The following is a 21,892-nucleotide window of genomic DNA, read 5'->3' as shown; positions in this document are numbered from 1 at the left end:
GCGATGAGAAATGCCACCTTCCAGGTTAGGAACTGTATGTCGCAGGAGTGCATGGGTTCAAAAGGTGGACCCATAAGTCTAGTTAGGACAACATTTAGGTTCCATGAAGGAACAGGAGGTGTTCTTGGTGGTATAATTCTCCTAAGGCCCTCCATGAATGCTTTAATGACTGGTATCTTATATAGGGAAGTTGAATAGGTAGTCTGCAGGTATGCAGATATTGCTGCAAGGTGTATTTTAATGGAAGAGAAAGCCAGGTTAGATTTTTGTAAGTGAAGCAAGTAACCCACTACATGTTCTGGAGTTGTGTGTAATGGTTGTATTTGATTAATATGGCAGTAGCAAACAAACCTCTTCCATTTACTTGCATAGCAGTGCCTGGTGGATGACCTTCTGGCTTGTTTTATGACTTCCATACATTCTTGGGTAAGTTGGAAGTGCCCGAATTCTAGGATTTCAGGAGCCAGATTGCTAGATTCAACGATGCTGGATCTGGGTGTCTGATCTTTTGGTTGTGCTGTGTCAACAGATCTGGCCTGTTGGGCAATTTGATGCAGGGTACTACTGATAGGTCTAGCAGCGTTGTGTACCAGGGTTGCCTTGCCCAAGTTGGTGCTATCAATATGAGTTTGAGTTTGTTTTGACTGAGTTTGTTTACCAGGTAAGGAAGGAGAGGGAGAGGAGGAAAAGAGTAAGCAAATATCCCTGACCAGTTCATCCATAGGGCATTGCCTTGGGACTGTTTGTGTGGGTATCTGGATGCGAAGTGTTGGCATTTTGCGTTCTCCCTTGTCGCAAACAAGTCTATCTGAGGTGTTCCCCAGAGTTTGAAATAAGTGTTCAGGATTTGGGGGTGAATTTCCCATTCGTGGACCTGTTGGTGATCTCGAGAGAGATTGTCTGCGAGTTGATTTTGGATCCCTGGTATAAATTGTGCTATTAGGCGAATTTGGTTGTGAATTGCCCAACGCCAAATCTTTTGTGCTAGCAGGCTTAACTGCGTGGAGTGCGTCCCCCCTTGCTTGTTTAGATAATACATTGTTGTCATGTTGTCTGTTTTGACGAGAATGTATTTGTGAACTATGATTGGTTGGAAAGCTTTTAGTGCTTGAAAAACTGCTAGAAGTTCTAGGTGATTTATATGCGGTTTTGTTTGATGTACGTTCCATTGTCCTTGTATGCTGTGTTGATCGAGGTGTGCTACCCACTCTGTCATGGAAGCATCTGTTGTTATTACGTATTGAGGCACTGGGTCTTGGAAAGGCCGCCCTTTGTTTAAATTTATGTTGTTCCACCACAGAAGCGAGAGGTAAGTTTGGCGGTCTATTAACACCAGATCTAGAAGGTGACCCTGTGCTTGTGACCATTGTGATGCTAGGCACTGTTGTAAGGGCCTCATGTGCAGTCTTGCGTTTGGGACAATGGCTATGCATGAAGACATCATGCCTAGGAGTTGTAGTACCATCTTTGCGTGTATTCTTTGTGTTGGATACATGCGTTGTATGATGGTGTTGAAATTTCGAATTCTTTGTGGACTTGGAGTGGCTACTCCTTTTGATGTGTCTATTATGGCTCCTAGGTATTGTTGTACCTTGCGCGGCAGAATTTTGGATTTTGTGAAATTGACGGTGAACCCTAGTTTGAAGAGGGTTTGTATGATATGATTTGTGTGATTTGAGCACTGTATTAACGAATGGGCCTTGATTAGCCAGTCGTCTAGATATGGGAACACATGTGTTTGCTGCCTTCTTATGTGTGCAGCGACTACCGCTAGACACTTGGTAAAGACTCTTGGTGCGGTAGTTAATCCGAAAGGCAGTACCTTGAATTGGTAATGTATTCCCTTGAATACAAACCTTAGGTATTTCCTGTGCGATGGGTGTATTGGTATATGGAAATAAGCATCCTTGAGGTCTAAAGTTGCCATGTAGTCGTGTAGTTTTAGCAATGGCAATACTTCTTGTAGTGTGACCATGTGAAAGTGGTCTGATTTGATGAGTGTTCACTACTCTGAGGTCTAGGATTGGTCTCAGCGTTTTGTCCTTCTTTGGTATCAGAAAGTACAGTGAGTAAACTCCTGTGTTTATTTGTGTGTTTGGCACTAATTCGATTGCATTCTTTTGCAATAGTGCCTGCACTTCTATCTCCAGGAGATTGGAATGGTGTGTTGTCAAATTTTGTGCTTTTGGTGGTATGTTTGGAGGGAATTGTAGAAATTCTATGCAATAACCATGTTGGATAATTGCTAGAACCCAAGTGTCTGTAGTGATTTCCTCCCATGCTTTGTAATAATGACTTATTCTTCCCCCCACTGGTGTTGTGTGGAGGGGGTGAGTGACATGTGAGTCACTGTTTAGTAGTAGGGGTTTTGGGGCTCTGAAATCTTCCTCTATTCCTAGGGAATTGCCCTCCTCTATATTGTCCCCGAAAACCTCCTCTATACTATCCCTGGTAACTGGACGGTGTTGCTTGTGAGGTGCTGGCTTGTGTGCTCTGATCCCGAAACCCCCCTCGAAAGGGTGTTTTACGGAATGTGCTGTAATTCCCTCTGCTCTGCGGGGAGTAGAGTGCGCCCATGGCTTTGGCAGTGTCCGTATCTTTTTTGAGTTTCTCAATCGCTGTGTCCACTTCTGGACCGAACAGTTCTTTTTCATTAAAAGGCATATTGAGAACTGCTTGTTGAATCTCTGGTTTAAATCCAGACGTTCGGAGCCATGCATGCCTTCTGATAGTTACAGATGTATTAATTGTCCGTGCAGCTGTATCTGCAGCGTCCATGGAGGAGCGGATCTGGTTGTTGGAAATGGTCTGTCCCTCCTCAACCACTTGTTTTGCCCTATTTTGTAAGTCCTTGGGCAGATGTTCAATGAGATGTTGCATCTCGTCCCAGTGGGCTCTGTCATAGCGCGCAAGTAGTGCCTGGGAGTTCGCGATGCGCCACTGGTTTGCAGCTTGTGCTGCGACTCTTTTACCAGCTGCATCGAACTTGCGGCTTTCTTTATCTGGGGGTGGTGCATCTCCAGATGTGTGAGAGTTGGCCCTTTTCCTAGCTGCTCCTACAACGACAGAGTCTGGTGGCAGCTGTGTAGTGATGAAAACCGGGTCTGTAGGAGGCGCCTTATACTTTTTTTCCACCCTTGGTGTGATTGCCCTACTTTTGACCGGCTCCTTAAAGATTTCTTTCGCGTGCCGGAGCATACCAGGGAGCATAGGCAGGCTTTGGTATGAGCTGTGGGTGGAGGAGAGTGTGTTGAATAAAAAATCATCCTCGACCTGTTCGGAGTGGAGGCTTACGTTGTGAAATTGTGCTGCTCTAGCCACCACTTGAGAATACGCGGTGCTGTCTTCTGGTGGAGATGGCTTCGTAGGGTATGCCTCCGGACTGTTATCTGACACTGGGGCGTCGTATAGGTCCCATGCGTCTTGATCTTGGTCACCCTGGCTTATGGTGGTGTGATGGAGTTCGTGCTGGTGAGACGTTAAGCACGGGCGGAGGAGAGGGTGGTGGGGTAACTCTTTTCACCACTTTTGGTTGTGGTGTCTGTTCAGTTTGGAACTCCAACCTTCTCTTTCTGCTAATGGGGGGAAGGGTGCTTATTTTTCCTGTCCCCTGCTGTATGAAGATACGCTTTTGCGTATGGTCCACATCAGTTGATTGTAGCTCTTCCTCAAACCTATGCTTTTGCATTTGGGAGGTTAGCGAGTGCTCTTCTGTATAAGAGCCAGAAGCTGGGTCGCTTGCAGTTTGTTTCGGCACCGAAACCTTGTCTGCGTGTTTTTTCGGCTCCGAGGTGACTTTTTTCTTTTTCGGGGCCGAAACCTCTCGGCGTCGATCTTCTTCGGTGCCGCTGTCTCGGCGTCGAGCCGTGTCCACACCGGCATCTCGGTGTCGAGGCTTGTCTCCAGCACTTTCTCGGTCCCCAGAAGGCTGCGTGCCAGTGTCTCGACCGGAGTCGGACGATCTCGGCACTGTTTGGGCCTTTTTCGGTGCCGACGGTCGGTCACCGAATTTATGGGTGGAGCCATGGCCTGATGGCAGTGGCGTCCCCTGGGCCTTGTAAATTTTCCTCTGTGTGGTTTTCGACGTCTTACTCACGGTTTGTGTATCGTCGAATCCTTCGGAGTCCGATTCTTGGATCGAGAAGGTACCTTCCTCTTCCTGCTCCTCGAACTCTCGGTGGGCTGTCGGCGCGGACGCCTTCTGAAGTCTTCTGGCTCGACGGTCTCGGAGTGTCTTTTGGGACCGGAACGCACGACAGGCCTCACAGGTGTCTTCACTGTGCTCAGGCGACAGGCACAGGTTACAGACCAAGTGTTGGTCTGTATAGGGGTATTTATTGTGGCATTTGGGGCAGAAACGGAACGGGGTCCGTTCCATCGGCGTTCTTCAGCACGCGGTCGGGCCGACCAGGCCTCGACGGGGATCGAAAAACTACCCCGAAGGGCACCGGAGCTCTTCGATCTTCGATGCGGTGTTGAATCTAAGTACGCCGATCCCGAACGCAACAATACCGACGAAAATCTTCCGAAATTAGCTAATTTTCCATTCCGAAACTCGGAGCGACAGGAACACGTCCGAACCCGATGGCGGAAAAAAAACAATCGAAGATGGAGTCGACGCCCATGCGCAATGGAGACAAAAGGAGGAGTCACTCGGTCCCGTGACTCGAAAGACTTCTTCGAAGAAAAACAACTTGTAACACTCCGGCCCAACACCAGATGGCGAGCTATTGCAAAACATGCGTATCTACAGCGACAGATGCCATCGAACATATACTTATTAATACAGGGAGTGCAGAATTATTAGGCAAGTTGTATTTTTGAGGATTAATTTTATTATTGAACAACAACCAGTTCTCAATGAACCCAAAAAACTCAATATCAAAGCTGAATATTTTTGGAAGTAGTTTTTAGTTTGTTTTTAGTTTTAGCTATGTTAGGGGGATATCTGTGTGTGCAGGTGACTATTACTGTGCATAATTATTAGGCAACTTAACAAAAAAAAATATATACCCATTTCAATTATTTATTATTACCAGTGAAACCAATATAACATCTCAACATTCACAAATATACATTTCTGACATTCAAAAACAAAAACAAATCAGTGACCAATATAGCCACCTTTCTTTGCAAGGACACTCAAAAGCCTGCCATCCATGGATTCTGTCAGTGTTTTGATCTGTTCACCATCAACATTGCGTGCAGCAGCAACCACAGCCTCCCAGACACTGTTCAGAGAGGTGTACTGTTTTCCCTCCTTGTAAATCTCACATTTGATGATGGACCACAGGTTCTCAATGGGGTTCAGATCAGGTGAACAAGGAGGCCATGTCATTAGATTTCCTTCTTTTATACCCTTTCTTGCCAGCCACGCTGTGGAGTACTTGGACGCGTGTGATGGAGCATTGTCCTGCATGAAAATCATGTTTTTCTTGAAGGATGCAGACTTCTTCCTGTACCACTGCTTGAAGAAGGTGTCTTCCAGGAACTGGCAGTAGGACTGGGAGTTGAGCTTGACTCCATCCTCAACCCGAAAAGGCCCCACAAGCTCATCTTTGATGATACCAGCCCAAACCAGTACTCCACCTCCACCTTGCTGGCGTCTGAGTCGGACTGGAGCTCTCTGCCCTTTACCAATCCAGCCACGGGCCCATCCATCTGGCCCATCAAGACTCACTCTCATTTCATCAGTCCATAAAACCTTAGAAAAATCAGTCTTGAGATATTTCTTGGCCCAGTCTTGACGTTTCAGCTTGTGTGTCGTGTTCAGTGGTGGTCGTCTTTCAGCCTTTCTTACCTTGGCCATGTCTCTGAGTATTGCACACCTTGTGCTTTTGGGCACTCCAGTGATGTTGCAGCTCTGAAATATGGCCAAACTGGTGGCAAGTGGCATCGTGGCAGCTGCACGCTTGACTTTTCTCAGTTCATGGGCAGTTATTTTGCGCCTTGGTTTTTCCACACGCTTCTTGCGACCCTGTTGACTATTTTGAATGAAACGCTTGATTGTTCGATGATCACGCTTCAGAAGCTTTGCAATTTTAAGAGTGCTGCATCCCTCTGCAAGATATCTCACTATTTTTGACTTTTCTGAGCCTGTCAAGTCCTTCTTTTGACCCATTTTGCCAAAGGAAAGGAAGTTGCCTAATAATTATGCACACCTGATATAGGGTGTTGATGGCATTAGACCACACCCCTTCTCATCACAGAGATGCACATCACCTAATATGCTTAATTGGTAGTAGGCTTTCGAGCCTATACAGCTTGGAGTAAGACAACATGCATAAAGAGGATGATGTGGTCAAAATACTCATTTGCCTAATAATTCTGCACTCCCTGTAATATCATAACCTTGGTGCCTTAGGCATTGCAGCCATCATTGTTATACAATACCCCGGATGAGAAATTCTGAAATGATAAAACCTTTTTTTTACACTACTACTGGCAATCCTGTCAGGTGTACTGAGATGATCACAGTTCGTAATCTTGTATATGGTAGCCACCAATGTAATCTTGTCTGGTGTGGTTACTAATACAACATTAATGTTACTGGTAGCTCGAGAGGACTTTCACTGAAAGCAAGAAGCTGTTACAGGAAAGGTTGGAGACATCCATTTAGGCATAACCTACGAGAACATGCAGGCAGACAGTGCTGCAAATCTTGATTGACCACTAACTTCTCTTCACCAACGGCCAAATTCTAGTTATTGCAAACGGCAGGTTAGAACCTGCAATCCTGAGATAGAGGATCACATTCCAACAGACAAGGCAGGCACAGACATAACAGTAATGACAATATAGGGAAATACATTTGCAACTATATACCATGCAAGAGAACAATAGTAGACAACATTGGGAAACTACTAGAAGACTGTAAATGTTGTTTTTGTTCAGAAATATGTTTTACAGATCTTTAAAAAATGTAATTATAAATGATCTTTACTTCAAGGTAACACTGAGCAGTTCGAGCCTGTTCACCACCTTCATGATTTTATTTTTAAGTTAAATGTTAATAGTTGGCAAGCAGCGCACAACACTAGTAGAGTGGACACAACCAGACAAAGAAAAAGAAGTAATTAATCTGAAAGAACATCGAATGAAAACACTTACTTGGTTCTACCTCGGTACCGCAACCAGCACAACGAAAATGCTGTCTTGCTACCACATCATCTCTCCTGCATAAAGGAAACACAATGAACTATATTACTTCCAGCAATTCTTTATTTAGCTTAATTGCAGGTTCACCCGAAGTGAGGCGATCCCTTTTCTGAGCTAAATCAGAAATGTGCATATCCTGGCGAGCTCTAGGAACTACAATACTGATCTTCAAATATGGCATTGCCCCACCCTCAATAATTCTATAAAATCTGCAGCGCTGAACATAGCTAACAATTTAAACATTGGGGCTATATTCAGTTATCCCTTTTAAAAATGCATTCAAATTCATGATGCCTCAATGTTATTGGCAGCCCAGTAAACGCATCCACTATATAATAATTTATTAGAAAGGTAGGGCCCCCCATCTTTGACAACTAGTACTTGAAAATTGACAGCCCACTACAGAGTGCCTCAGTGCTCATGCCTAAACTATTGATATGATGATGTGATGGCTGGCAAAGGTATCTTGTAGAAAGCACATGGCACATTCAAACAGGTCTCCAGCATTTTTCCCAAATGACATTTTAGGTGAAAGGGAGGTATTTAAATATAAGCAACTTAATTTAGGGAATGGGTTATGCATTATATCTGGACACTGGTGACCCCAGAGTCAAGTGCCAATGATTTGAAAGACCTAAGCAATTTGCAAAAGGCTAAACGTGCTCACCATATTTATTTTGACTGATGGTCTACCGGGATTATACAATATTGAATTGCTGAATTATTTTTTCACAACCTAGTACTGAAGATGTGTTTGGTATAATAAAGATTTGCTACAAATGCAGTATCATATGGAAAAGGTTTTCACATGATTGAATGTACCAGTGCAGAATTATTTGTGCACAATCAGACAACATGCACAAAGGGCAAGATTTATAACATGCTACTTCTGAAATAGGTCCTAAAATAAGGTGAAATTCCATTGCCTCAATGAATGCACCATTACAAAAAAAAAAGTTTTAAATCAAGAAAAATACACCAGCAAATCTATTTTTGAAAACGATTTTTCATCAGCCTTTTTAATTTTTCATATACAGATTTTGGTTGTTCATATTTGATAAAACACAAGACTGATGTGCACAAAATATCACACGTTTTTAAACACATAATTATACAATTTGTGAGAGAGTCCTCAAACACTTACTTCCAAGATGGATGAATGTTAAATATAATTTGAAATCTTGGTGGGGCCCATTCACAAGAACCTCGTAGTTTGGACTTCAATTTTATCTCTTTGACCAGGTTCGCACTGGACTCAAATTCCATCATCAGATCGTGTTTATGCACAACCTAAAACAGTGAAATCGTAGGCTGTCTATTATTTCTTGCTTAAAACAATCACTGTTCATATTTAGTTAACATCAAAAATATCCTATGCAGACAGATACCATGCAAACCTTGCAGGACTCGCATCTCTCTGATCATTAGACTAGCATCATTAGATAATAACTTTGGGATGAAGGTTAACTGTTTAAATATTTGCCTCCAAAGACTATTTTTTAAAGCCAGAAAGAGGCCACAGTATGGAGGTGAACGCGATAAATGGAAACTACCACCATTTCAACAGGAAACTAACAAACAACATAGTTTAAGGATAGCAAAATAAACACAGAATATTAAAAGGGGCTTTCAGGAATTTTCAACTCTAGGAGATACCTTGTTGGCATTAATAAATGCTGGAACAATTTCAGAAATACTGAATGTGACCTAGTATTACAAATATCCCTGTTCTTAAATCTCACCCCACAGGCAAGACTGGCACCTTAGATTAAACTGCAGTTTGCTTATTTCATATTCTGCTATGCATACTACCCAATTCAGTATCAACTTTATGTTCATCATTTCCATTGACTATCTGTAATTAAACTCTTCTTGTCTAAGGAACGTGCACCAGATAATACGTTCCAGGGACCAGAGGTTACATTGCAAGAAATATTATTAAAGATTAGTAATGCAGCCCCAAAAACAACAACAAAAAAAAAAAACAAAAAAAAAAACGTTCAAGGCTAAATATCTTTAAGATTAACAATACTACTTTGCTACAACTTCACAACTTCCACTTCTCTAAGTTATTTAAGATAGCTTCTGGAGTCCGTATCTTGCTCACTTGGATCTACTCATTTGCTCATTAGAATATACTAACATTTTACGTGACAGCAGCATTTAAAAAGGATGATGGATTTTGTAGATGCCACATGTCTATCAATACCATGGTCAGTGCAAAGGGTCTCTTACAAAAAAGGTATTCCTTTCCAGAAACTGTAATTATATTGGCATTTACTATTCTAGGGATTTGACGTAATCGCCATATTCAATATTTTCTAATAAATACCTTCAGCAATCACAAAGCGAGGAAATCTTACTTATTTGTTAAGTACAGATTTTGCTGAAACAACAACACTATTCCAAAGAAAAGATATATATTATGTGTCCTACTCTTAAAAAGATCATTTTGAAGCCCTACAGTTCATCATTTGAGAGAGATTAGTACTTCAAAATCAGCATTTCAAAAGGGCAGGTTGAGAACCAGCTGAAACTAAAAGGGAATGCCACTAGCTGCAGACTAAATGCAGACACATTTTTGTTTCCAAAGATACTGTTAACAATGTTCAGATGCCCTAGAATTACTGGTACTCCGTGGCAGGGTTCTCTACTTGCCTACCAAATAAAGTCTTCAATAGGCATATTTTGGACAAATAATTGTACCCCATGGCACTTCCTCATCAGATCCGAGCACTCTTGATAATATTACGACCCATGTTTTGTTATTCCTTATCACTACCCTCTAATTTTGCAAAGTTCTTAAGGCATGTATTGATGCAGCTGCCATATGCTTTCCCACTGTGCACCGTCATAGTGTGTCATGCATTTAGAGATGGTGACCGTTAGTTTGCCACCTACAGTTTTATCACTTTCCGTGATTAGAAAGGCCTGCCATTGCCCCAGATGCAATGCATTCATCCAGATATGGTGACAATCACAAAATCATACTGTGGGTAAGCATGCGCTGCACCCTGTTGTGAAGGCTTGTATTAACTTTCACCGATTTTGATGTACCTGGCTTACAAAAAGAATATGGTTTATGCACATAAATGATCTTGATATACAGTTTTAAAAAAAATATTTCCAAAGCTATATTCCACAATTTCAGGTTATTGGACTGCTCCATTTGATCAAGGCGTTATGTATTCATTCAGACTTCGAATCTTAGCTGATTCGTGCTTCTTCCCCAGATTCTTCTCACTCAACTCTGGTAGGTAATGCTTTATATGAAACTGAATATTTATTTAATGGTCTGCATGGACCTGGTGTCTTTTTTCTTTAGAGCTCTAATGATGGATTCAGGAATGTGTGAAGCAGATTCACCAGGGCCTTCAAAACACATTTTTATATCTTTCACGTTAAATTCTTAAAAACACCGTAGCAGTAGAACTCTACCTGTGAACTGAAAAATCTTTTTTTACCTAAGAAATTTTTACATTTCTATCTCCTAATCTAAAATGAGTCAAAAGAATGTCTCAAAGAGTGCCCCATTCTGCTTTCTAGTGTTTGGTATTTTTTTCAGAGACTTTATTCCCCAAAGAACTTAGCCCTCCCAGTAGCAAGTCCTTTTATGCGGCCTTTTGACTCAAACGTCTTATGACTATGATAAGGTAATTTGTGTTGATGGACTTGTTTCTAGCTGCTTGTTTTAATTTTCCTGTCACAACAAGACTCAGATCTTTGCCTTTTAGGATCTTACAATTTGTTATGATACCTGCTCCTCCGCTTTCTTTTCCTACGTCTTCCGGGCTTCAAGGGGTTTCAAACAGCTTTCTTGTCTGGATGCTTAAGTCTCAACAGTAACTGTATTATTTGTAAGTGCAGAGATAACCTTTGATGAAACCGTACTTTGAGTTATAAAAACATCAGCAAGGCACTACAGAAAATTGCTTTTTCAGCCTTGTGTGGCATCCAAGTTTTTACTCGTATCAGATGGCAATGCAGTGTCTACTGCTCATAAATTGTTTTGGGTGGAAACTTTATAACAGCCTTTTGCCATGTCTCACAATTATCTAGATATACTTAATGGATATAGAAGGAGTTTGTCTATCCATGGGTCAGTCACTGACAACCTTAACCAAACCTGGGTTTATTACATTTCCCCATATGAAAGCAGCATGTGGAGCCCACAAATCTGTAAATAAAACTAGAACTTCCTACATTGTGGATTTCTAAATAATCGGTAGGCATGAGCCATGAAGTTAATGTCTGGTCTTAGATCACCCTCTACACAGAGAATCCTCTGCCCTAACCCTCAGTGACTGCTGAGACAGTCGAAAAGGTAAATCTAAAGCTAGAGTGGATTCATGGTCAACATCAGAATGGGTCGGTCAGGGTTTTTTGCCTATAGATATATCTTCTGTCAACACTCACCACAAAAAAGGTTTTCAAACTTATAAGATAACATTTTAACCCCAAACCAAACAAAAGATGGCAGCAGTATTTAGAACATGTGTCTAACATAATCCATTCTGCAAAACTACAACAATTCAACCAATTTGTAGACTGAAATAGAGGATCAATATGCAATAGTTCCGAAGCATTTGCTTTGGTTGTTTATTGAAAATAGAGTTTAAACTGATCAGAAAATATTTGGAGGAAAGTGCCCAAACAAATGCTATCATTTATCTCTTATTGATTGTCCCACCAAACTCAAACACAGGTGTTCGGTCCAGTCACCTCATCAGAGGTTTATCATTCCTAGAGCTTATATAAAGTTTGTTAAAGGCTTTGAAAACCCTCTCTTTCTTGGTCATTCTCAGATCTTCCAACTTCTAGAAAAATCTCAGTGTGAGTAGGGGTTGGGGGCCTCAGAAGGGGTGTGGCATCATGACAAGAAGCACTTTTGCCCCCACTCTCATCCCGGCCCCAAACACCCTCCTCTAAAAATAAATAAATAAATTAAGAAATAAAAAAAAAACTAAAATAAAGAAAGAAAGCTTGCTGAGGCTGTTGCCGATGTCCTGGGGTGTTGTCAAAACATTAATAGGGACTGGTAGTTAAAAGCCTCTGAAAACAAGCAGAAAACCAATGTTTACAGAGGCTTTCAGCCCGTTTTCTCTGCCACTGTGGGATATTGGCTGCTCACGAGCGGACAGGAGCCAATACCGTGTGCAACACAGTGGGACCGTGTGAGTTTGGCAGATCTGCGGTCCTCAGTTTGTGGTTTCTTGCAACAGTTCATGTCCAGATGTAATTTTGTGTACAGAAATTGCATACTATGAATCAAACCAACTCAAATACAGAAGATGAAAAAAGTGAAGCACGCCTATAGCTCAATAATTGGTTGCATTTAGTTTCTTCAACCACTTTAAGAGAAGGAAGAACTGATTCTTCCATTGAGGGAAACTTACACCCTATGCATCCACTCTGCACAGTCCATCATGCCAAAGGAAGTACAAAGTAAGAAATTCAGTCACAATTTATATCCTTCGTGAATTCTGTGAGTAAAAATGTGCTTGAAAAGAAAAGTATTAGGACAGGCATCTGTCAAACTAGCTCCACCATTCCGGAAACTAGACATCATTTTGAGGTATCATGTAGGCTTCCCTATTGTTGTAGTAACACATACATTTTGCTTAGTTGCGTTTAGTGAAGCTGTCATTTGACAGTCTGCCTCTGCCTGCAGCCAGCACTTTCGGAAGTTCCTATACAGCTGTTGTGCTGTTACTTCAGCAGAGTTTGAGCCGGGCACATAAGAGGATCTGAAATGAGAATTGAAAAGTCAATATGCAGTTATTACTTGCTTTCTTGTAACTGGTGCTGGTTAAGGTTTTGCATCTCAGATATTTTTTGTATATTTAGGAAACTCCAAATAAAACAGAAAACACTACCTTTCCACTGATTCTCGAGGGCATGGAGACACAGTTACTGCCTTTTCATAATCATCCAATTCTATTGAAGAGGGGGAAAAAAACATTAATTCACCTCAGATCTATGTAAAAACACTTTAGACACCAGCTACTTTCTGGCACCTGTTTATTTTAGCAAAACTGTATTTCTGGATTAAACTTTTATTTTTAAATCTGTTTCCAGACATTTAACTTTCACCTGCCTGAAAGTTTTCACATTAAAACAAACACTGCACATAAAAAAAAAAAAATGTTAAATAAAACTAAATATCACCAAATAGTCTCCTTCCTCTTCCAGCCACAAAAAAACTGCATTACAACAGAATCTGGTGAGACACTGGCAGGTTTGAAATAGAAATTAAACAAATGATCTACAGCAAGACTGGGGCTCAATTTGTCGCACCTATCTCAGTAGGCCAATCGTTACCCAACTTGTGTGCAAGGAGCCGGAGGGGTCAGTCCTCCTCATCCACCTATAAAGCAAAAAAACCCTTGCATCAGTTAACATAAAAGATGGCCCCAGAACCACTTGTCTCGGAATACAATCAGTTAAAAATATTTTCAATATCGGAGCAATATTTAAAAAAAAAAAAAAAGCCACATGAACTACTCATCAGTCCATTTGTTATTTCAAAATATTCTTTGTATCTTTAGTCTTTTTTTTCCACAATATGTTCAATCGTCCCTTCTCCGTAGCCATCGCGTTTAGTCCCATTCAAGGAGTTCTCCAGAGCTACAAAATACATTAACATTGGATTATATTCCACCCTCCCATTAAAATGTATATTACAGTTTAAAATCAATACAAACAGCATGCAAGCAAAATTCCACTTTTTTTGGATGTATATCTTCACATGTCGCTTTAGTCAACACATACCTAATCTTATTTGTTTTTCAAGTCATTCAACATAATTTTAGAAAAAGGAGGCCTTGCACGGGGAGTAATCACGATTTAATCTTTCTAAGCAATATACCATCAGTTTAATTCCATGTATACAGACAATCCACAATAGATTAAATGAATCTGCTAGCCATGATTTAATTTATGGCTCAATTTTAATATTCTGTTTTGTCAAAGCAAACCTGTTACACCAAACAACACTTTTAGTCACTTAAGAGGGGGCAAATGTTGCACAATGCACAATTTTGTTTGTTATACGACCCCCCCCCCCCCAATTGGGGGACACCTTGCAATATGTATGCCCCCTAGATCCATCGCATATTCAACTATCGATAGAGCATTGATAGTTCTGTTGTATAATCTATAACAATCTCACTGTGGCACTTATCGCTTTCTAAATTTCAGTCTCACATTCACACGAATTTCTCATGATGTAAAACAAACAAATCAGATCTCCAGTCCCTGTCTATACAAACGTGCAGCCAACACTGTATGTAGTATAGCGGCCATTTTACAATGTGCATATTTACTAGGTCCATTGTAACTAATCCACTTGGCGGCCATCTCACAGTATGCATGCCCCCTAGATCGTCCCATATTCAATTGTCGATACAGCATTATCATTGGGACACTTTTCGCTTTCTAAATTTCAATCTCACATCCTCATGTATTTCTCATGATGAGAAACAAACCAGATCTCCAACCCTCATCTATGAGAACGTACTGCCAACACAGCACAACAGATTTACATTGTTCATTTTGGCGGCCAGCTTTAAATATGTATGGCACCTCCTATGCCGCTATGCATGTTACAAACATAATGATCATTTGGTCACCATATGGTTAACATTATCTTGTGACCTTGTTCTGTTGTATAATATTAATGCTGTATCAACAACTGAATATGCGATGGGTTTAGGAGACATGCATATTGTGAGATAGCAGCCAAGTAGATAGGTTATTCAGGACCTATGAAATATGCTCATTGTAAGATCGCGCCATATTACATAAGATGTTGGATGCAAGTTTGCATCGACTGGGATGGGAGATCTGATTTTTTTTCTTTTACATCAAGAGAAATAGGCGAGGGTGTGAGATGGAAATTTAGAAAGTGAAAAGTGTCACAATGAGATTGATAGTTCTGTTGTATAATATATAACAATGCTATGTTGACAATTGAATACGCAACAGATCTAGGGGGCATACATATTCCAAGATGGCCACCAATTAGATATGTTATTAAGGACCTAGGAAATAAGCACAGATGACTGCCATACCACATCCAAAGTTGGCTATACGTGCACAAAGACAGGGATGGGAGATTTTGTTGATTTTGTTTACATCATGAGAAACACATCAGGATGTGAGATTGAAATTTGGAAAGAGGAGTGTGTCGGAATAAGATGGTTATACAGCATAACTAACAATGCTATATCGAAAGTTGAATGTGTGACGGATCTAGGGGGCATGCATATTGCAAGATGGCTACCAATTAGATAGGTTACTATGGACTTAGGAAATATGCATATTGTTAGATGGCAGCCACACCACATACAATGTTGGCGGCAAGTGCACAGAGACGTAGTAGGTGTGGCTTGTTAGTGGGAGACTTAAAAATGCTCTGATGGCGAGCCATGTCCTCTACTTATTTAGGACGTGCTGCAGTGCAATCGAGGGGGAGACTCATGCCCACCGTGGTGAGAAAGGGTTGCTTATTGAGGGAAGCGTTAATGTTGGGCAGTGTTTACCACACAGTGAGGAAAGGGGGTCCATGGAGATGTGTGGATGGGCTGTGGGACTTTTTTTGTGGATCGCACATGGACTCGATGCGCTGTTAAATAGATCACAAATTAGTTTGTATACAGAGATAACGATTTGTGGGAAAAGGAGTTGCATAAATGTTCAATAGTGAAACTGAGCACTGACAGAGGCTAAAGAGAAAAACTGGATATTTGCAATAAATGAGTAAGGTACTGGCTTGAGTTCTAAGCCATAGAGGAGTTAAGAATGGGTGCTGACTCGGTTCAGGAGGCCCTTACTATGTTTCTAGCACAATATTGAGAATTGTGACAATTAAGGCATGGTGTTTGTAGGACCAGACCATGGGCCCAGTATGACCATGGTGGTTGCCAGAACTAAGGAGCAGTTGCTGACCATAACGAGAAAACATTATTATAGATATCATTACGTCAAACACTCAGACACTGATGTAGGATTTTGCATCATGTAAAACAGGTATATAATTACAGAATTACAACATGAATGTAGGGGTGTGGGAATGGATGTGGGGTGTTCATATAACAAAATGTGTATTGTGCAACTTTAGTCCCCAGCTAGAACTGCTGTTTGGTAGAACAGGCTTGCTTTGACAAAACAGAAATATTGAAATCAAGCTACAGACTAAATCATGGCTAGAAGATTAACTTAATCTAATGTGGATTATCCAAACACATGGGATTGGATTGATAGCATATTGCTTAGAAAGATGAAATAGTAATTACTGCCCACCATAAAGGCCCCATTTTTGTAAAATTATGTTGAATGATTTGAAAAACAAATACGATTGGGAAGGTGCTGACTAAAGCCACATCTGAAGAGATAATGTGTCAAAAACATTTTTGGAATTTTGCTTGCATGCAGCTCGTATAAGATTGTTTGGATTTTAAATTGTAATATACATTAAGGGAAGGGTGGAATATAATCCAGTGTTATTGTAATTTGTAGCCCTGAAGAAGTCCTTGAATAGGACGAAATGCTTTGGCTATGGGGAAGGGAAGATTGAATTTATTGTGAAAAAGAAGAATAAAGATACAAAGAATGTTTTGAAATAACAAATGGACTGATGAGTAGTTACTTCATGTGGCTTTCTTTGAATACGGCTAAAATATTGAGAAATTTTGAACTGATTGTATTCGAGAGGGACAAGTGCTGCTGGGGCCATTTTTTTATGTTAATTGAAATAGAAATTACTCATAATATCGACACATGGATTCTCTTGGTCTTCCTTTATGCCTAAAACAACAAACTGCAAAGAGGAACGGAAAACACTAGATACAAATTGTTAGCGTTCACTTTACCATGCGAGTGGTTGAATGTTGTTTAATTAAAAAAAGTAATTTTTTCTGAAGCCAAATAATGGGTAAACACCTAGAAGGAGCATGTGTTGGCCTAATAGTGCGAGGCTAGTGTTCTGGATGCATATGTATTAAACGGTACCCTGGAAACATGATTTAAATGCTGGTAGCCAATTTTTACCCAATTCGATTTACCACCATCTTTTTTAAATTAAAAGGAGCAACGGCCTGGTTTAGTTCAGATATTTCACATATTGCAGCATTAGTGTTATTTTAATCGAGCACAGCAATATTCTTTATTGGAGCTGCAGTAAACATGGTTTATCAGAAGATTGTCCTTAACCACCTCAGATGCAAAAGTTTCTGCCTCCTTCCACTACTCATTTACATCTTTTTTTAAGTTGATATCAATTCTTCAATGTGATATATTCTATCTAATGTGGTGCCCAACACCACTGAAGATGAACCAATTATCTGTGCTCTGTAACATTTACACCTTTCCCATCCTGAAAGTTATAAACTAGTATGATCACGTCTTCTACTGCTGCACTAATGATACTCAACTATAACTCTGCGCGACTAAAAAGCAAAAACAATACCACGCCTTCAAAATGTGACTGGCATTCAGCATGAATATGAAGAAGCTACTTGAGGTTTATAGACCCAAAACCAATGTATTTCTCAATCTTGTCCTTGCAACCAACCTCACTTCCTCCTGACTCCAAACCTCTGCCAGAAAATCATTGCACCACAGTCAAAACTCTAAAAGTAACCATTTTCTCATCATCAAGACACTTTGATTATTAAAAAAGTAATCACGAAAGCACATTAAAATCCAAACAATCGTAATGCAGTCTGTATAAATCAATTGTCCATAAATATTGAAACGACTTCAGTGAAAGACATGCAACATACAAAGGATACATTGTAAAAGCATTCAAGTCTTCCATAAACGAACAGCTGCTTTAAAAAGGAAGGAGCCCTGCTAATACAACAGAAGTTGAGTGTGTCTGAAGAAAGATTAGGGCCGGTTTGCACCTTCTACATAAAGGTTGTATCGTTTAAAATTATATGAATTTACAAATAAACATAGATTTTAATAGATTACTGTGTTGGTTCATCATAAAAAGAAAGTAGACATGCCTGATTCAAACAAGCTTTGAGGGAAACTTAATTGCCAACATATGTACCCAGTTCAAAGCCTGGTTAAAATAGAACACTCATGAATTGTTAACCAGGGTTAGATACGAACCATGTGGAAGTTGACATAATCCCCACATGTTCTCTATTGGTCGTTTTTTGAAGCTCCAACATGTTCCACTCTTTTTTCTTGTTATCTATGAACTTCTGTTTTACCCACAGTTTATCCGTGCTCGGAATCTCTTAGGGCTTAATGAATAACACACCCCTTCCCAAGGATTTAAGACCAGACAATGTAATGGAGCCAATAGGATCTTTAATCCATACTCACAGGACAAGCAGTCCTGAATGATTCATAATTCCTTAGTGACGTATACTGGTTGGTCCATAAGGACCACCACAATAAAAGTGGCCCTAGCTTGATCTGATCTTCTAAGTAACCTGCTCCTTGTGGATTGCATAATTAGAAGGGATACGTGGTACCACAGGTAAATACCAAAGATTCCCAGATACTGGAGCCATAAAATTTAACAAGGAGAAAATATGGCTAATTCCCAATGGGAATATCCCCAATATCGATTGTCAGGTTAAGCAAAAAGAAAACGTTGCTTCCTTATACACAAACAGGGTTCACATGACCCGGAGCCATCAAAGGTTACACCTAATAGAGAAAATGACATGCCCTTTCTAAGCGATGCCCCTTGATGGAAAAAAACCTGAGTGTTGGATTTTTAATGATTGTCGTTCAAAAAATAGTTTTAATAAGATTGGTATCAGGATTCATCGAAAGTCACATCCAAATAGGGGAAATAATATGCCCTTTCTAAGCAATGCCCCTTTTTGTGCAAAAAATAAATAAATAACCGAGTACTGGATTTTTTTTTTTTTTAATCACTGCCGTTTTTACTAAGATTAGTATCAAGATTGACACCATCTATAAAATCGGGAAAGGTATAAATAAACTTTTTTAGGCCGCTGGGAGTTCTTCCAATAAGAAATGCATTGTCATCAATAAAGGAATGCAAGTAAAGGCCTGTTCTTCACCAAGGCCAAATCCGTCCCTTTCTCAAGCAAGCCACGAATTCATATAATTTATTCATAAAAAGAAACAGTACTGGGGCTAAGACACACCTTTGTCATACTCCCCTTGCTAATTTAAATGGACTGGTGCACTCTCGAATGACTCCAAACAGAGACTTAAAGGTCCACCTGTAAAGCTCTAAGGAAGTGCTCCAGATCCTTATCTAGTCGTACTCAATAAAAATTAACCACAACCTCCATCTAGTAACGGTGTCAAACATGCATGACAGGCTCATGAAGGAATCATCTCAAAAGAGAACTTCATGCACTGATTGGATCTGCAGCCAGCACACTCAGAAGAACATGAGTAGATAGAAGTCATGATTATTTATATACAATACCCCAAATGAGAACTAGTAAAACTCCAGCTCTGGTTAACAAATGTGTTCTTCCTCAGACCGCCAAAAGACAGAATCTAAAATATCTAAGTTATCTAGATTTCTGTAGCAATACTGGTAGTCATAAAGCAGTGAGGGACATTCAACTATGACCCAGAAATCAATACACTGATTTTCATTAGTGCCAAAAGCCCGCCGACTCCCCCTGCCTCACTCACAATTGGGTCCCCAGAGGGACCAAACATACCATTGTGAAAAAAAAGAAGAAAAAAAAAGTATACTACACTCCTGGACGTTTCCTGCACTCCTTCTCCCCCACTGCCCCCCCCCCCCCCCCCGCACACAAAAAAAAAAAAAAAAAAAAAATAATACTTTTACCATATATCCTAAACTGCCTGCAGCTTGAAAGGACAAAATATGTTGCAGCTTGAAGATTATAGCTATAAAAGCGTTCTCTAGGACCAACGGCAATAAACCTTATCAGAAAAAAAAAAAAACTAATTTTTCGTGAACCTTCTCAACACACAATAATCTAAATGACAAAAAAAGGACTAAGATTATTCTATTTGCAGAGTTATGCTACAGAACTATTTTTCATTTAGTCACACACATTGACACTGCTTTCAAAAAGTATGCAAACAAAACTTAACCTGGAGAAGTTAACTCCAAGAAAGGTCCACAACCAACTATTAAATTAGGTTTATTGCATGCCTCATTATGTAGACTTTGAATGCGTGTAGTGAATGTCAAATTGACAGGACTTGCCAAATGGTATACCGATGTATATATGCAATTAAAACAAAACTGTAAACCACCATACATACAAAGACTGATTGGAAGTTTTTTTTTTTTTACTGCAGATGAGAAATAGAAAAACACAAAAAGGTACTTAGTGTAAATTAATTTAATAGTGTAGAAAATCTTACCAAGAACTACATATTCGTCTTCGGATTCACCTTCTGAGGGACATACAAAGCCAGCTTGTTCTGAAATTGGTTCAGAAGTCGGTGTATGTTGTAAAGCAGCCCAACCTTAGGAAAATAAACACCATTATGGCTACCCATCTTATCACGTTGCTAAACATTTTCTGCAATGAATGAAACCATCATTGTAAGCCACTTAGCTGGCTTGGTTCACACTCCCTAATAACACACCAAGCCAATACATGTGGAGGCAGTTAAACGTGATTTTTCTCCGAGAGAAACCACTAATAAGGCAACTGGGTTCGCACTTTACAGATCCTCAATATAACATATACTATATAGAAATAATATTTACTGCCTCAGAGCTACTGACCAACTGGATATAGAAGAGACCAGCAAAGTCTCTAAGAGAACTCTGTGAAACTGAAAGCTCAAGGCACAGAGAAACCCAAGGTGAGTAAAGATGAAGGAGAAGGAAGGGTGTGAGCATGGGTCAATCAAGTGATGCAAGCATCTTCAGGCCATTCAAGTTACACCTGTGTGAAGAAGTCAGCACTGCAAACAAGGCAAAAACAGAAGGGCAGAAAGAAGCATGGTCTAAAGGACAGTAAGAAGCATGGTCTAAAGGACAGTAAACTCTTTGGGGAAAGGAAGGGTCTTCTCAGTGAGAATGAAGAAAGCAGATTAGAGGGGTAGAAGAGAGAACTGATGCCTATTAAAGTAGCGAAAAGGACAGGTTTACATAAACAGGCAGGTCAAATGTGTTCTTTATGTACCTTCGTATCCACTATCTGTCGAAGCAGCAGACTCCGACAGAGCCTTGCGCCTCCCATAGTAGCGCCTTTCTACGTCTGTTGGAAATGCACAGAGAGATTCTACTCTTCCTACTTTTACGAGCTCTGGTAGTGGACTTGTCAGGTTGCATTTCAGCTTCTCAAAAGCTGCGATGATCAGGTCTGCAACGTAGAAGTGTTCGTTTTCCTGAGAGCGCATAAACAGCAAAAAAAGATATAGTTGGCAAATTGGTAGCAAGTGTAACAGCAATAAAACAAAATGTACGAAAAAAATGAGATTTTGCTACACACTTTATAATCACTACTTTGCTTTACTAGATCAAAGGGTGGAAAATAAACTAGCAAATGTAATGCTTTATTGAACTCAAACTGACTTCTAATTGAGTCTCCAGGTTTAAATATTTCCGCCCAACGTGCATACCTTTTAAACTTTCCAGTTTTTCATTTGGAAGTAACAGTTTAACTAGAAATATCAACCAGGAAATCAATGACAGAAAAATAAGGAATGCAAACAAATGACAGTAATTAAAAGCCCACAAAATTGGTAGGTAAATGAGGAAACTGTATAGACAGCTAGAGGCTGTCCCAAG

The 21,892-nt window shown here is 40.2% G+C and overlaps 1 protein-coding gene across 3 annotated transcripts in view; it reads right to left on the bottom strand.

Moving 5' to 3' along the window:
* RUBCNL (rubicon like autophagy enhancer) overlaps nt 1-21,892 on the bottom strand; it is a 136,011-nt gene that overhangs the window by 62,068 nt on the left and 52,051 nt on the right. For all 3 annotated transcript variants that reach the window (XM_069205391.1, XM_069205390.1, XM_069205392.1), the window contains 6 exons: nt 21,285-21,489; nt 20,512-20,616; nt 13,035-13,095; nt 12,773-12,905; nt 8,303-8,448; nt 7,111-7,175 (listed from right to left, as the gene is read on the bottom strand). In XM_069205391.1, the coding sequence (XP_069061492.1) occupies nt 7,111-7,175; nt 8,303-8,448; nt 12,773-12,905; nt 13,035-13,095; nt 20,512-20,616; nt 21,285-21,489 (715 nt within the window). The remainder of the gene's footprint in view (nt 1-7,110; nt 7,176-8,302; nt 8,449-12,772; nt 12,906-13,034; nt 13,096-20,511; nt 20,617-21,284; nt 21,490-21,892) is intronic.

Source organism: Pleurodeles waltl, chromosome 8 (genome assembly GCF_031143425.1).
Source record: "Pleurodeles waltl isolate 20211129_DDA chromosome 8, aPleWal1.hap1.20221129, whole genome shotgun sequence".
Lineage (NCBI taxonomy): Eukaryota > Metazoa > Chordata > Amphibia > Caudata > Salamandridae > Pleurodeles > Pleurodeles waltl.
The sequence above is the reverse complement of the archived record's forward strand: the minus strand, read 5'-3'. Positions and strand labels throughout refer to the sequence as shown.